The sequence below is a fragment of the Pan troglodytes genome, chromosome 18 (genome assembly GCF_028858775.2).
Source record: "Pan troglodytes isolate AG18354 chromosome 18, NHGRI_mPanTro3-v2.0_pri, whole genome shotgun sequence".
Lineage (NCBI taxonomy): Eukaryota > Metazoa > Chordata > Mammalia > Primates > Hominidae > Pan > Pan troglodytes.
In genome coordinates, this window is record NC_072416.2 from 7578615 (window position 1) to 7592778 (window position 14164).

General features: G+C 55.9%; 1 protein-coding gene across 1 annotated transcript in view; it reads right to left on the minus strand.

Annotated features, from left to right (window-relative positions):
• Positions 1–4296, minus strand: part of PPL (periplakin) — a 53076-nt gene extending 48780 nt beyond the window's left edge. Inside the window, exon 1 of the mRNA XM_016929355.4 lies at positions 4130–4296. Coding sequence (XP_016784844.2) covers positions 4130–4191 — 62 coding nt within the window. The 5' untranslated portion in view covers positions 4192–4296. The remainder of the gene's footprint in view (positions 1–4129) is intronic.
• Positions 4297–14164: the final 9868 nt, after the last annotated feature.

Consider the following 14164-nt stretch of genomic DNA (forward strand, 5'->3'; position numbering starts at 1 on the left):
CAGTTCAAGGCTACAGTGAGCTATGATCGCACCACTGCACTCCAATCTGGGTGATACAGTGACAGCCTGTCTCTAAAGAATAAAGAAAGAACACTTAAAAAAAATAGGTTGGGGTAGGGAAGGGCAGGGCTGGGACCTGAAGAGAGCTTTGTCCCACCCGGAGGCAGAAAGGGGCACCAGGTGGCCTCCCGGGCTCCAGAGGCTGCAGCACAGTAACCCATCAGAAGCCGGGAGAACAAAGACCAGAGGCCGTTTCCCCATTCGCTCCCAAGACAGGCCGGGGCAGGCAGGCTGGGAGGATGGAAGGTGGTGCCAGTAACACCGGCACAGACCTGCCGGGAGCAGAGAGCAGCTGCACGCTGGGAAGCCAGGGTTCTCTTCCCCGGACGAGGAGCTTTGGAAGCTCTCTAAAGCAGCTTCTCCCCCAGGTCCCCTACTCCCAGGGCCTCCCCCAACCACACCCTTAGGGTATTGCCTAAAGGGTGTGGACGGAGCTGAGTCTCTCCCCCAAAATACCCTTTCCCCACATGATCCCCCCGACAATGCCTGAAATGCTATGATTAGCAGCTGTTCCTCCAGGTAAGCTCAGCTCTGTCCTGAATCGAATTTATCCAGTCTCATTCCTTCTTCCAAGAGAACTGGGCAAGGGATGGAGGGGCAAAGCTAGAGAGAAGAGAGGTAGAGGGGGTTGCTGGGGGTGGAGGCAGTGAGCACAAACACCAATGACTCTACCATCTGGCCTGGAGCAGTCCTCAGGCACAGATGCTGCCAGATCCAGGTACGAGTGGGGAGGCCTCATTTGCTTCCCCAGGCCCCCCTGGACTCCCAGCATCAGCCATTTGTGAGCTGTGAGCTCAAGGTGAATGTGAGTCCTCTGTGAAACAGGACACTTCCACCTGCATGGCAGGCCCGCTGTCAGAATGAGATGTAACATCCATGGCCTTGCTGGGCTCACAGTATGTGCCTGAGAAATGGCGGGGTGGCTCTCTCTAAGCTGTCACCCACATGGGTCCTCTCCCATATCGATCAGGCGTTCCTACCAACACTGATCGCTGGGTGCATGTGCGTGTCTGCTTGAGTCAGCTCCCTGGTCAGCTCTGGGCTTGGCTCAGTCATGAATCTTTTTTTTTTTTTTTTTTGAGACGGAGTCTCGTTCTGTCTCCCAGGCTGGAGTGCAGTGGTGTGATCTCGGCTCACTGCAATCTCTGCCTCCCAGGTTCAAGTGATTCTCCTGCCTCAGCCTCCCCAGTAGCTGGGATTACAGGTTTCCGCCACCACACCCAGCTAATTTTTAAAATTTATTTTTGTAGAGATGGGATTTCACCATGTTGGCCAGGCTGGTCTTGAACTCCTGACCTCAAGTGACCCGTCCGCCTTAGCCTCTCAGAGTGCTGGGATTACAGGCGTGAGCTACCGCGCCCAGCCCGTCATGACTCTTAATAGCAGTGTGTGCTTCCTAGTATTGGCTGCTATGATTTGCCGGGCACTGGCTCTGAACCAGGTCATGGGCTGGACCCATCATGTGCATCCCCTCATTTGGTCTACCCAGCAGCCGCACCAACTGGGGGTTGCTGTTATCACCCCACCTCATAGATGAAGAAACTGAGGCTCGGAGACATTAAGTGACTTGCCCAAGATCAAACAGCTTAAGAGACCCAGAGCTGGGGCCTGAACTCATGCCCAGCTAGCATCAAACACTGTGTTCTTGCTTTTTTTTTTTTCTTTTTGAGACAGAGTCTCACTCTTTTACCCAGGCTGGAGTGCAGTAGCAGAATCTCAGCTCACTGCAACCTCTGCCTCCCAGGTTCAAGTGATTCTCCTGCTTCAGCCTCCTGAGTAGCTGGGACTACAGGCACCCACCCCCATGCCCAGCTAATAAAACACTGTGTTCTTAACCACCCCCCCCACCAAGACACTTGCTATGGGGCTAGCTAGGCATCAGGCAATGTTCAAGAGATGCGTTTGAGAGGACAGGGTACAGGGCTACCTCCACCCCACAATCCAGTCTGCGAACTAGTCCCCACTAAGGGGAGGGGGCAGAGGGATGCACTGGGCTTGGAGACCACCCGGGGAGGCATCTGACATCTGCTCAGGGCTGTGGCTGTGCTCATTCTGTGCTGGGGTGGCAAGGCTCAAAGGAATGGTCTTTCACCCCAGACTGGGGAGAGAATCAGGAGGGCTTCCTGGAGAAAGAGACGTCTAAATGGAGATCTGGGACCAATGTCTATCAGCCTAGGACAGACGGTGGCTGCCTTGGGCCAGATATACAGAGAGTGGCAGGACCCCAAATCTTTGCCACCCCAGACCCTCCCAGTCCCTGCAGCTATAAAGGATGGGATGCCTTTCATCCTCATGCTTCTGGGAAAGCCCGCACCCCTCCCAGCTTGTCTGGGTTCATTAGAACCTTTTGTTAGGTCCAAGCTGGGGCCTTCAGGGATGGAGAGCTGCAGGAAGGAGGGAGGCTGGGAGGAGGCAGAGGGTGGGGCGAGGCCTGGCCCCACCACTGGTATGTGGGTGTCTGCATGTGTGAAGGACTGGATGGGTCTAGTCTCTGGGGTGGAGAGGACAGAACGGTTCTCCACGGCTGGCACGGAGCATCCAATTGTGCAATGCCCCAGGGAACAGTACAGGGACTGGACGGGCCTCTGGTTGGGTCTGAGTGCCAGCTGGACGCAGCCATGGAGGAGGGGTGTGCAGGCCCTGCCCAGTCTCTGGGGTTGTGAAAGATAGGGGAGGGGTGGGGAAATCTCTAAAGGTGGGTAATGCCTCTGAGCTTGAAAGAGCCCAAATGGAGATACGGGTGGGTGGGATCACAGGGCAGGGGGGTTTCTGAAAGGGCTGGAAGGCCCAGGAATGGAGTGTCGCACTCCAGCGTGCTAGGGCCCCGCTGCCTGCACCTGTCCGACTGGTCGGCCTAGGCCGGACTGCAGGGGTTGGGTGGGAGCCCTGGGCCCAGAGGCCTCTCCTTGCCTAGGGAAGAAGTGAGGAGCTGCTTGAGGGCACAGTGGGGGCTCCCAATGAGAGCAGCTTGGGGGCAGAACTCCCAGACAGGAGAGCCATGTAATGTGCGGGCCCCTCACCTGCCTGAAGCCTCTTGTCCGAGAAGCTGGCAAAATGGTCCTTGCTAGCCCAAAGCCCCCACTCTATTTTCCGAAGTGGGGATATAAGGCAGGGGCTGGATTCCCACCCCCTCCGTCAATCTCAGCATCTCCACCAGGCTCCCCCAAACCGGTTATTAAGTGAACACATTAGGCTTATCAAAAGGGACGTGGGCTGCTTCTCCCTGCAAACACATCAAGACATGCCATTCCCCTCCCAGGCCTCCCTGGGAACCCGCGGCTCAGAGACGCCGCCAGTTTCGGGGCTGGGGTGGGGGCAGGGAGCCACACCCCTGCGAAACCGAGCTTCGAAGAGGAGGCCCCGAAGCCGCCCAACCTCCGCTCAGAACCCAGAGGGTGGGGAGGTAAGGGGATGCCTCCCCCTGTGCCCCTCGACCCGACCCCACACCCCCCAGGGCCTCCGGGCGCGGCTCTGGCGCGCAGGGTGGCAGGTGCCGGGAAGTGCAGCGGCGGGTGGCCCGCCCCCTCCGGACACCCATCCCTCGCCTCCCCGACGCCAGGAACACTTGCGCGGTCTCAGAGGCGCGGGAGAGCGCCCCCCGACGCCAGCTCAGTTTCCCTGCCTCAGGGCGCCCCCTGGACGGAGCTTCCTGGGTCGCTCGCAGCGACCCCGCCTTGAGTGCCCGGTCCTCCAAAAACTCCGCCCCCTCATCCAGGTGACTATTCCCGGTCCTGTGCGACCCTCTGCGCAAGAGCGACCCTGGGACACGGGGGTGCCCAGTACCCCCAGCTCAGCTGCCCGTGCCCTAGGCCCTCAAGGCAATGCTCCCGGAGTCCCCTGTGTTATGCTCCCCCTCGGGGACCCCAGCCAGTCCCCTCCCACCTGGCGGCGCTTCCCAGCTTCAGGGTGGCCTCGGTCCCGCGTTCCCGAGAGTCCCGCACTCCGGGTTCAGTTCCCGGTTCCTGGACCCCCGTACCCCCCATTCCTACACTGCCCGGGAGGTCTTCCCGGTCCTGTGCGCCCACAGGCGCAAGAGCGTCCCGCAGCGGAGCTGTGGGCGCCTCCTCACCTCCGGGTCTGCACAGTGGGGCTGTATTTGCCTTTGTTTCTCTTCCTGAAGAGCGAGTTCATGGTGGCGCTCGGGGTGCGGGCGGCGGCGGCTGGCGGGCCGGGCGCGCACCGAGGGGCGGGCGGGAGCGCAGGTGAGCGAGCGGCGGCGCGGGGAGCCCGGACTGCGGCGCGGCAGTGGCTCCGGGTCCCTACTCGCTGGGGGCGGGGCGCCCGCCGCCCACTGGCTCTGCGGGCCGCTCCCCGAGAAGGTGGTGCTTACCTTCCCGAGGAGGGGCCACCGCGCGGGCGGGGCTTGGACGCGGGGGTGGGGACACTGGGTCTTGGCCGGACGCCGCCCACCCCCAGCCGGGGGACTCCGGAGGCCGGGCAGGCACTGGGGCGCAAAGGCCGCCGGGGCGAGCGCTCGCAGCCCCACCCTCCTCGGGCCCGGCGCGCCTCTGGCCGAGGCTTTCACCTGGTTCTGCGCTGCCGCGGAACTCGGCGCTCCTGGTGCTTTGGCGGACACCCAGCTGGGCCCCGCAAGACAGGTGCGGCAGAGACCCGCACGGATTCATGTGCCCTAGTAGCTAGCGAATTGCACTCAGATGGTGGCAATTGAGGGAAGGGGGCTGAACTGCGGAGGGCGCCGGCCTGAGTTCAAGCCCTGCCACCCCCAGGTCGGCTGACACTCCTGGGCAAGGTGTTTTACTGCTCCCAGCCACAGTTTACTTCTTTGTCAAACGGTGATAACCACCACCCCATCCGAAAGGCCTGTGGGGATGTCCCTGCAGGTAATGCACGCAAAGCGCTGAGCGCAGTGCCCTGGCCTGAATCTGCTCTCCGCTTGCCATCTCGGGTGGACAAAAACTCCTTTGAAACTTCAATAACTCCAGGCCCTGGCACGAGAAGAGCGCTTCATAGCTGGTCATAAAAGCTGCTCGATTGCGGCTCAGAACAACGACGTTGCACAATTCTGCCAGCATGTCCTGGCCCAGACTGTGTGCCAGTGGAGGAGGCTGCCCTTAGACAGAAACCTAATCTGACCTGAAGCCCGGATGGCACTCACCACCACACCTGGCTAATTTTTAAAAATTTTTGTAGAGGCAGAGTTTCACCATGTTGCCCAGGCTGGTCTTGAACTCCTGTGCTCAAGTGATCTGCCAGCCTACAGCCTCCCAAAGTGCTGGGATTACAGATATTAGCCACCGTGCCCAGCCAACCTTATTCTTAATGGGGCTTCTATGGGTGGGCTTAACCCATTTATGCCTGAGGTTGCAATTTTTTGAATTGATAAATCAGACCTTGGCAGTGACCTTGAGCAGTAGGAGATAACTCCACAGGCGTCACGTTCCAATAATGGATCACTAGGCGTAAATAGAGGTGTGATTCCTCCTAAAGTTGTGCCTGCCTGCCTGCCTGCCTGCCTTCCTTCCTTCCTTCCTTCCTCTCTCTTTCCTTTCTTGCTTTCTTGCTTTCTTTCTTCTTTGAGACTCAGTTGCCCAGGCTGGAGTGCATTGGCACAATCATAGCTCACTGCAGCCTTGACTTTTGGGGCTCAAGCAATCCTCCCACCTCAGCTTCCCGAGTAGCTGGATCCACAGGTGTCCACCACCACACCTGGCTAATTTTTAAAACCTTTATATATGTTTTTTGTAGAGATGGGGTCTCGCTGTGTTGCCCAAGCTGATCTTGAATTCCTGGGCTCAAGCAGTCCTCCCACCTTGGCCTCCCAAAGTGCTGGGATTTCAGGTGTGAGCCACTGCACCCAGCCCTAAAGTTGCTTTCAAAATGTGTGTGTCCAAATGTGCATTTTTCTGGGGGAGGATGTATTGCTCAGTGGAGTCATTTACTCATTCAACACGTTTCCCATCACTCTCACAGCCTCAGTGTGCCTGGCTCTGCTTGTTGTACACGGATGAGAAAAGGGAAAAGAACAACACAAAAGGGGCTTTCTCTTTGGGAGCTTTCAGGTCCCGGGGCAGGGGACACATATTAAAAATGTTAACTTGGCTGGGTGCGGTGGCTCACTCCTGTAATCCCAGTACTTTGAGAGGTCGAGGCAGGGGGATCACCTGAGGTCAGGAGTTCAAGACCAGCCTGACCAACATGGTGAAACCCCGTCTCTCCTAAAAATAAAAAATTAGCTGGGCGTGGTGGCGCCTGCCTGTAGTCCCAGCTACTTGGGAAGCTGAGGCAGGAGAATCTCTTGAAACTGGGAAGGGGAGGTTGCAGTGAGCTCATATCACGCCACTGCACTCCAGCCTGGGAGGTCACAGTGAGCTGAGATCGTGCCACTGCACTCCAGCCTGGGCGACAGAGTGAGACTTCGTCAAAAAACAAAAACAAAAACAAAAACACGTTAACTTTTCTTTTTCTTTCTTTTTTTTTGGAGATAGGGTCTTGCTGTGTTGCTCCGGCTGGAGTGCAGTGGCGTGATCATGGCTCACTGCAGCCTTCCTTGACCTCCCAGACGGAAGCCGTTGTCTCTTCTCAGCCTCCCTCTCAAGTAGCTGGGACCACAGGTGTGCACCACCATGCCTGGCTAATTTTTTATTTAATTAATTATTATTTTTTTTTGACAGTCTGGCTCTTGTCGCTCAGGCTGGAGTGCAATGACACACTCTCGGCTCACTGCAACCTCTGCCTCCTGGATTCAAGCAACTCTCCTGCTGCTACCACGCCCTGCTAATTTTTGTATTTTTAGTAGAGACAGAGTTTTGCCATGTTGGCCAAGCTGGTCTTGAACTCCTGACCTTGTGATCTGCCTGCCTCAGCCTCCCAAAGTGCTGGGATTACAGGTGTGAGCCACTGTGCCTGGCCTTTTTAAATTTTTTTAATTAATTAATTAATTATTTAATTTTTTTTGAGACGGAGTCTTGCTCTGTCACCCAGGATGGAGTGCAGTGGCATGATCTCGGCTCACTGCAAGCTCCGCCTCCTGGGTTCATGCCATTATCCTGCCTCAGCCTCCCAAGTAGCTGGGACTACAGGCGCCCGCCACAACGCCTGGCTAATTTTTTGTATTTTTTAGTAGAGACGGGGTTTCACCATGTTAGCCAGGATGGTCTTGATCTCCTGAACTTGTGATCCACCCGCCTCGGCCTCCCAAAGTGCTAGGATTACAGGCGTGAGCCACCACGCCCGGCCTTTAATTTATTTTTTTTAGAAGGAGTCTCACTCTACCACCGGGCTGGAGTGCAGTGGTGCAATCTCGGCTCACTGCAACCTCCGACTCCCTGGTTCAAGGGATTCTCCTGCCTCAGCCTCCCGAGTAGCTGAGATCACAGGCACGTGCCACCATGGCCAACTAAATTTTGTATTTTTAGTAGAGACGGCTCAAACTCTTGACCTCAGGTGACCTGCCTGCCTTGGTCTCCCAAAGTTCTGGGATTACAGGCGTGAGTCACTGCACCCGGCCGCCTGGCTAATTTTTAAAATTCTTTGTAGAGATGGGCTCTTACTATGTTGCCCAGGGTGGTCTTGAACTCCTACAGGCTCAAGCAATCCACCTGCGTCGGCCTCCCAAAGTGCTGGGATTGCAGGCGTCAGTCCCTGCGCCGGCCAAATTGTGAACTTCTTGAAGGGGTCTGGGGACATATGGGGGAGAAAGACCCTGGGAGAGGCGGTGGTTCTAACATTGTTGCACCTAAGAATCTCTACAGGAGTTTGTAAAAGGCATATTCTGGGGCCCTGGGACCCTTGACATCCTGATTGGGGGGGTCTGAAGAGGGACGGGCCCAGGAATCTGAAATCTGGACAAGCTTCCCTGGGTGGTCTGAGGCCTCAGTGTGTGCAGCCTCCCAGCTGCTCAGGCAGACAGCCCTGATCAGACCTCCCCACCAAACCCAGTCCTTCCCCAACTCGGCTCTGCCTGGCTCAGTTTCGGGTGCCGCCCCCAGGTGGGCATTTCTCATTGGCAGGTAAGGGCATGACAATGCCCTCCCTCATCCAAAAGTGACTTCCTTGCCTAGATCTCAGGGCCCCGAAGGGATGCTTCCTCCAGCCAGCTGATATTGGGAGCAGGTGTTAGAGAGGAGCTGGGGTTTCAGAACACAGGTGTGCGGGGAGTCACCTTGCACCCGCAGAAGCCTGAACTCAACATGGAGCTGGCTCAGCACACAGACCCCTTCCCCACACCCCAAGAGGGGTTCCCAGGGAACTTGTCGGTCCTTGCTGTCGCCCCCTGGTCTGCGTATGCCTGGACACCCTCTCCTTTCTCCTTCCCCATACCTTTCCCCACAGGTGGGCTCTTACTCCGGGCTCAGCATGCCTCGAGGATGGTCACTGCAGCAGTGTTGCTGACATTGTACTAAGTGTGCATCCTGGGATGCTTTTGGCAACGCAGTTGCTAATGGAGAAGCTCTGTAAAGAAACTGCTGCCTATTTGGAGGGGGATGGTCCGGTAACCAGGGCTGCCTACACCGGGAAGACCCTGCAGCTGGAAAAGGGGCAGATGTGGAGACCATATGTAGACTAACATGGAGTGGAGTGCCAGATGCAAAGTGCAAAAGAAAGAGGGAAAGACAGAGTGTGTGGTGTGTAACATGCTTGTCTATGCACAAAAAATTTCTGGAAGGATACATGAGAAACCGTTGCTGAATCTCCCCAAAAAGGACAAGAAAGAAGTTTGAATTTCTTTTCTTTTTGAGATGGAGTTTCACTCTCGTTGCTCAGGCTGGAGTGCAGTGGCGCGATCTTGGCTCACTGCAACCTTCGCCTCCCAGCCATTCTCCTACCTCAGCCTCCCAAGTAGCTGGGATTACAGGTGTGTGCCACCCTGCCCAGCTAATTTTGTATTTTTAGTAGAGATGGGGTTTCACCATGTTGGTCAGGCTGGTTTTGAACTCCTGACCTCAAGTGATCCACCGCCTTGGCCTCCCAGTGTGGGGATTACAGGCGTGAGCCACTGCGCCTGGCCATTTTTTTATTTTTTATTTTTTGAGATGGATGGAATCTTGCTCTGTCGCCCAGGCTAGAGTGCAGTGGCACGAACTCGCCTCACTGCAACCTCTACCTCCTGGAGTCAAGTGATTCTCCTGCCTCTGCCTCCCAAGTAGCTGGGACCGCAGGTGCATGAAACCACACCCGGCTAATTTTTGTATTTTTTATAGAGACGTGGTTTCGCCATGTTGGTCAGGCTGCTCTCTAACTCCTGACCTCAAGCAATCTGCCCGCCTTGGCTTCCCAAAGTGCTGGGATTACAGGCGTGAGCCACCACGCCCGGCCCAGATCTCGGTTTGAATCCCCGCTCAGTCCCTTTCAGTTGTGTGAATATGGTCAAATCATTTTGCCTCTCTGAGCCTCAGTTTTCCTCATCTGGGAAGTGGGCGCAAACCTAGCATCAACTTCACAGGGTGAAAGGCTGTGTGTTAAGCATTCAGTATGTCCCCTGGCAGTTAGGTAGCCCCTAACGAAGGGGAGGGAATTCTCTCTGTAGCTAGAGACTGTGTGTTTGTGGGACTGACGGGCACAAGTGACTGCAGGAGCTCCAAACAGTGTCAAAACTCTGGGCTTCTCCAACCTGCCAAATCCCCTTTCCCTACAACTCCTAGGAAGGTTAAGAGTTGGTTTGCGGGAGGGAACCAGATCAGGGACCTCTAGGTCAGCAGTGAATTCTAGCTCAGCTGCTGAATAACAGTGACGGCATTGATAATAGTAATGTCACCTCTTGTTTATTGAGGGCTGACTCTGTGCCAGGCACCATGGCACGTGCCCAACCACCCCCACTGGGTGAAGCAGGGCAGTGCTCCCTGCCTGGGAGGTAGCCACTTCCTTGTCTTATTTTCTTTAATTAATTTTAAGACACAGGGTCTCATTCTGTCGCCCAGGCTGCAGTGCAGTGGTGTGATCATAGTTCACTGCAGCCTCGACCTCCTGGACTCAAGCGATTCTCCCACCTCGACCTCTTGAGTAGCTGGGACTACAGATGCACACAAGGAAGCCTGGGTAATTTTTAAATTTTTTGTAAATACAGGGTCTTGCTGTTGCCCAGGCTGGTTGAGAACTCCTGGGCTCAAGTGATCCTCCCACCTTGGCCTTCCAAACTGCTGGGAATACAGGCATGGGCCACGGTGCCTGGCCTCTCTTGTCTTACTTTTCAGGGAAGGAAATGGGCCCTGAGAAGCACAGGGCCCATTTGGGCTGGTACCTGGGTCAGCCTGCTCCTGGACTAAGCTCTTGAACCCCTGCCTCCCTCCACTCTTCAGAGTTCTAATTCCTGGGCTTGGGCTTGGGGCAGCTGGGCTGGTCTCCCGCTGACTCAGCTGAGCCTGGCCCAGGAGTGGCGGGTGGAATTAGCAGATTTAGGGAGGAATTTGAGTGGCGCTTCACCATCCCTCCCCTCTCCATTCTCTAGGAGCTGGGCTAGGAGCTCGCATGGCTGTGTGTGTGCGCACATGTGTACACACGTGCACACACCACACGTTTGTGGGCAGGCCGGATGGGGTGGGAGATCCGTTCTCACCCCATGCATCCTCCTCTGGGCAGATGGGATTTGTTTGGATCCGCGAAGCCCTCTCCTGCCAAGTGACTCATCCCCTCTGTTGCTGTGGGTGGAGGGCCAGCCTGCCGGGGTGGGGGAGGGTGCTTGCTTTCCTCGAGTTTGCTCGCACCTTCAGGGCCATTTGTTCCCTGGCAACCAGGCCACCCTCATCGACCCTGAAACCTGTGTTCCTGCAGCCAGACCAGGCAGCCAGCTCATGGGAGGCCACCAACTTCGGAAGGGTTGCTCACACCCGCCCTCCTTGTTTGCCATCACTGTTGCCCTAGCAGCTGGAGAGGTGTTTGGGGTATTCGCCTGTGAACCAGTTTGAAACAAGAGGGGCAGCATTCGCCCAGCCCGGGACAGAGGGACATGTGGGATACATCCCGAGCCCTCTCCGAGACAGCCATTCTCCCATCTGTGGCTGTATGCACCGCAACTTGGGGTGCATTTACAAATGCAGATTCCAGGGTCCCTCCCTGGAAGAGATTACGGTTGGGTGAGTCTTGGCAGGGCCGAGAAATCTGCATTTATTTATTTATTAATTATAGAGATGAGGTCTTGCTGTGTTACCCAGGCTGGTCTTGAATGCCTGGGCTCAAGTCAATCTCTTGCCTCAGCCTCCCAAAGTGCTGGGATTACAGGCATGAGCCACCAAGGAATCTGCATTTTTTTTGAGACAGGGTCTCACTCTCTTGCCTAAACTGGAGTGCAGTGGTACAATCTCGGCTCACTGCAACATCCGCCTCCCAGGCTCAAGCAGTTCCCCTGCCTCAGCCTCCTGAGTAGCTGGGATTACAGGCATGCACCACCACACCTGGCTAATTTTTGTATTTTTAGTAGAGATGGGGTTTCACCCTGTTGGCCAGGCTGGTATCAAACTCCTGACCTCAAATGATCCACCAGCCTCAGCCTCCCAAAGTGCTGGTATTATAGGCATGAGCCACCGTGCCCAGCCAGGAATCTGCATTTTAACAAACACCTACTCCGTGGGATGCTGAGGCAGGTGAGTTTGGGGCCACCCTGAGAAACACGGCTGTGAACAGAAATAGATGTTGCAGTAACTCCGGCCCTGGTCTGCCCACAGCCGGGAGACACTTACAGGTTTCAGCCTGAAACCTGGGTTTGAAACTTGGCTCCACCTCACACCTTAGCCGTGTGACCTTGGGCAGGTGGCTCTCTTAACCTCTCTAGACCTCAGTTTCCCCATCTGTAAAATTGGGAAGAGCCGGTGGGCAGGGATGTGTGCACAGCCCCTGGCATGAAGGCCCTGCTCCTGTCCCTGCTCCGAGGGGACAGGAGGGGGCTGGCCCAGCTTCACCCCTGTTTTGTAACATGTGTTTACTTTTCTTACAGGACAATTCAAGGAGTGGAAAATTGTGCTGGCCCTCCAGCCCACATGGGCTGACTCACGCTCAGCTCTGGGCTGGGGGCCCTGTGAGCTCCCCACAGTTCTCCTGGGGCCAGAGGGGAGGCCAGGCCCTGGCAGCTGGGGCAGGAGAGGGTCTACGGTGAGTCATGCTCTGCCTGCCCCTGAGTCATCCCCTGAGAATGTGCCTCAGGCCCCTACCCGCCCGGGCCCCCTGGCAGAATGCCACTTCTCCCTGCCTGCCAGGCAGCCCCACCCTCCTGCCGGCCCAGGGAGCCGCTGCTCCGATGACCGCCTCCTGGCTCTCTCCTGAATGCACCTGTACAGCCCTGTGTGTTATCAAAATATTGAAATAGCTCCCAACCGGTAGTTAAATAGCGGTTGCTCTGAGCCCCTGGCCACCCTGGTTTTTCCCCTCCCCAGCCACTGAGGGGTTAGCCGTGGGCTCAGCAAAGGGTTCTTCGACTCTGCCCCACCCATGGCTGGCGTCCACCGTGACTATGAAAAGCCCATCAGCCCATCTTGCAGATCCAGGTTTTTGGGATTTCAGACACTTCATCTTGAACCCTGGGCCACATTCCTTTTTCTTCTTCTCTTTGAGACAGGGTCTTGCTCTGTCACCAAGGCTGAAGTGCAGTGGCATGATCACAACTCACTGTAGCCTCAGACTCCTGGGCTCAAGCAATCCTCCCATCTCAGCCTCCTGAGTTGCTAGGACTACAGGGGTGCCACCACGCCTGGCTAATTTAAAAAACTTTTTTGTAGAGTTGGGGTCTCGCTATGTTGTCCAGGCTGGTCTCAAACTCCTGGGCTCAAATGATCCTCCTGCCTCTGCCACCCAAAGTGCTGGGATTATAGGTGTGAGTCACTGCGCCCAGCCCCCGGGGCACTTTCTGACACAACCTGCTACACATCTTGGATACCACTTGTCAAGCCTGGCCCTAGGCCTCTCAGGGGTGGGTACATTAAGTGAGGAAGTCACACTGTCAGGGCAGAAAGAGGGGCTGGGTGGGGCCGGACAGGCTCTGCTGGCTCAGGATCCCGGCAGGACAGGCTGCCCAACCCAGCCCCAAAACTCCCATCTTCTGTCCAACGCCCAAGCCTGCTTCCTCCCTGCCCCACCTCACCTCACACTGCCCAGACTGGTGGGGCTGCATTTTTGGGGCCGGTGTCAGGTGTGATAGAGGACAGCCCAGGTCAGGAGGTCAGGGCCCCGTTTCCTCCCAAGCCAGGATGACTCAGTGATGGACAGACTGGGCCACAAGGGGCAGAACACAAAGCCAAATTAGGGTTTAGTTTGAAGCCAACCTGGGTTTGAACCCTGGCTCTGCCATGCACCCAGCTGCGTGACTGTGGGCTGGTGGCTTAACTTCTCTGTAACATGGGGAAGAGCCAGTGAGCTGAGGTGTCAAATCTCAACTGACCTATTTCCTAGCTGTGTGACCCTGGGCAAATGTCTTCACCTCTCTTAACCTCAGTTTCCCCATCTGCAAAATGGGGACACTCTGATACCTGCTCTGTAGGGTCTTGAAAAGTCTCAATAAAGGAAGACATGGAATCATGGCAAATAATAACTTTTGTTGGGCATTTACTATAAACCAGGCCACGTGCTGAGTACCAGGCTTGGAGGCTGGCACTTTTTCTTCCAGCTTGATTGAGATGTGATGAACATGCAAGAAAGGGCACATTTTAAAAAATTTTAGGCTGGACACGGTGGCTCACGCCTGTCATCCCAGCACTTTGGGAGGCTGAAAAGGTTGGATCACCTGAGGTCAGGAGTTTGAGACCAGCTTGGCCAACATGGCGAAACCCTGTCTCTACTAAAAATATAAAAATTAGCCAGGCGTGGTGGCGGGTGCCTGTAATCCCAGCTACTCAGGAGGCTGAGGCAGGAGAATCACTTGAACCCAGGAGGTGGAGGTTGCAGTGAGCCGAGATTGTACTGCTGCACTCCAGCCTGGGCAACAGAGTGGGTGTTCAGTGTCATTGTTGAATGAATAAATGAATGAGTGGGAGGACCAGTGTACTGTTGTGATCCCGGGGAAGGTCCCCTTAGGGGAGGACCAGGAAAGGGTTAGTAGGTCCTAAGTTAAAACTATGATGGAAGAGAAGAGGTTCATTGGTTTGTCCATCCATCCATCCATCCATCCATCCATCCATCCATCCATCCCTCCCTCCATCCCTCCATCCATCCCTCCATCCAT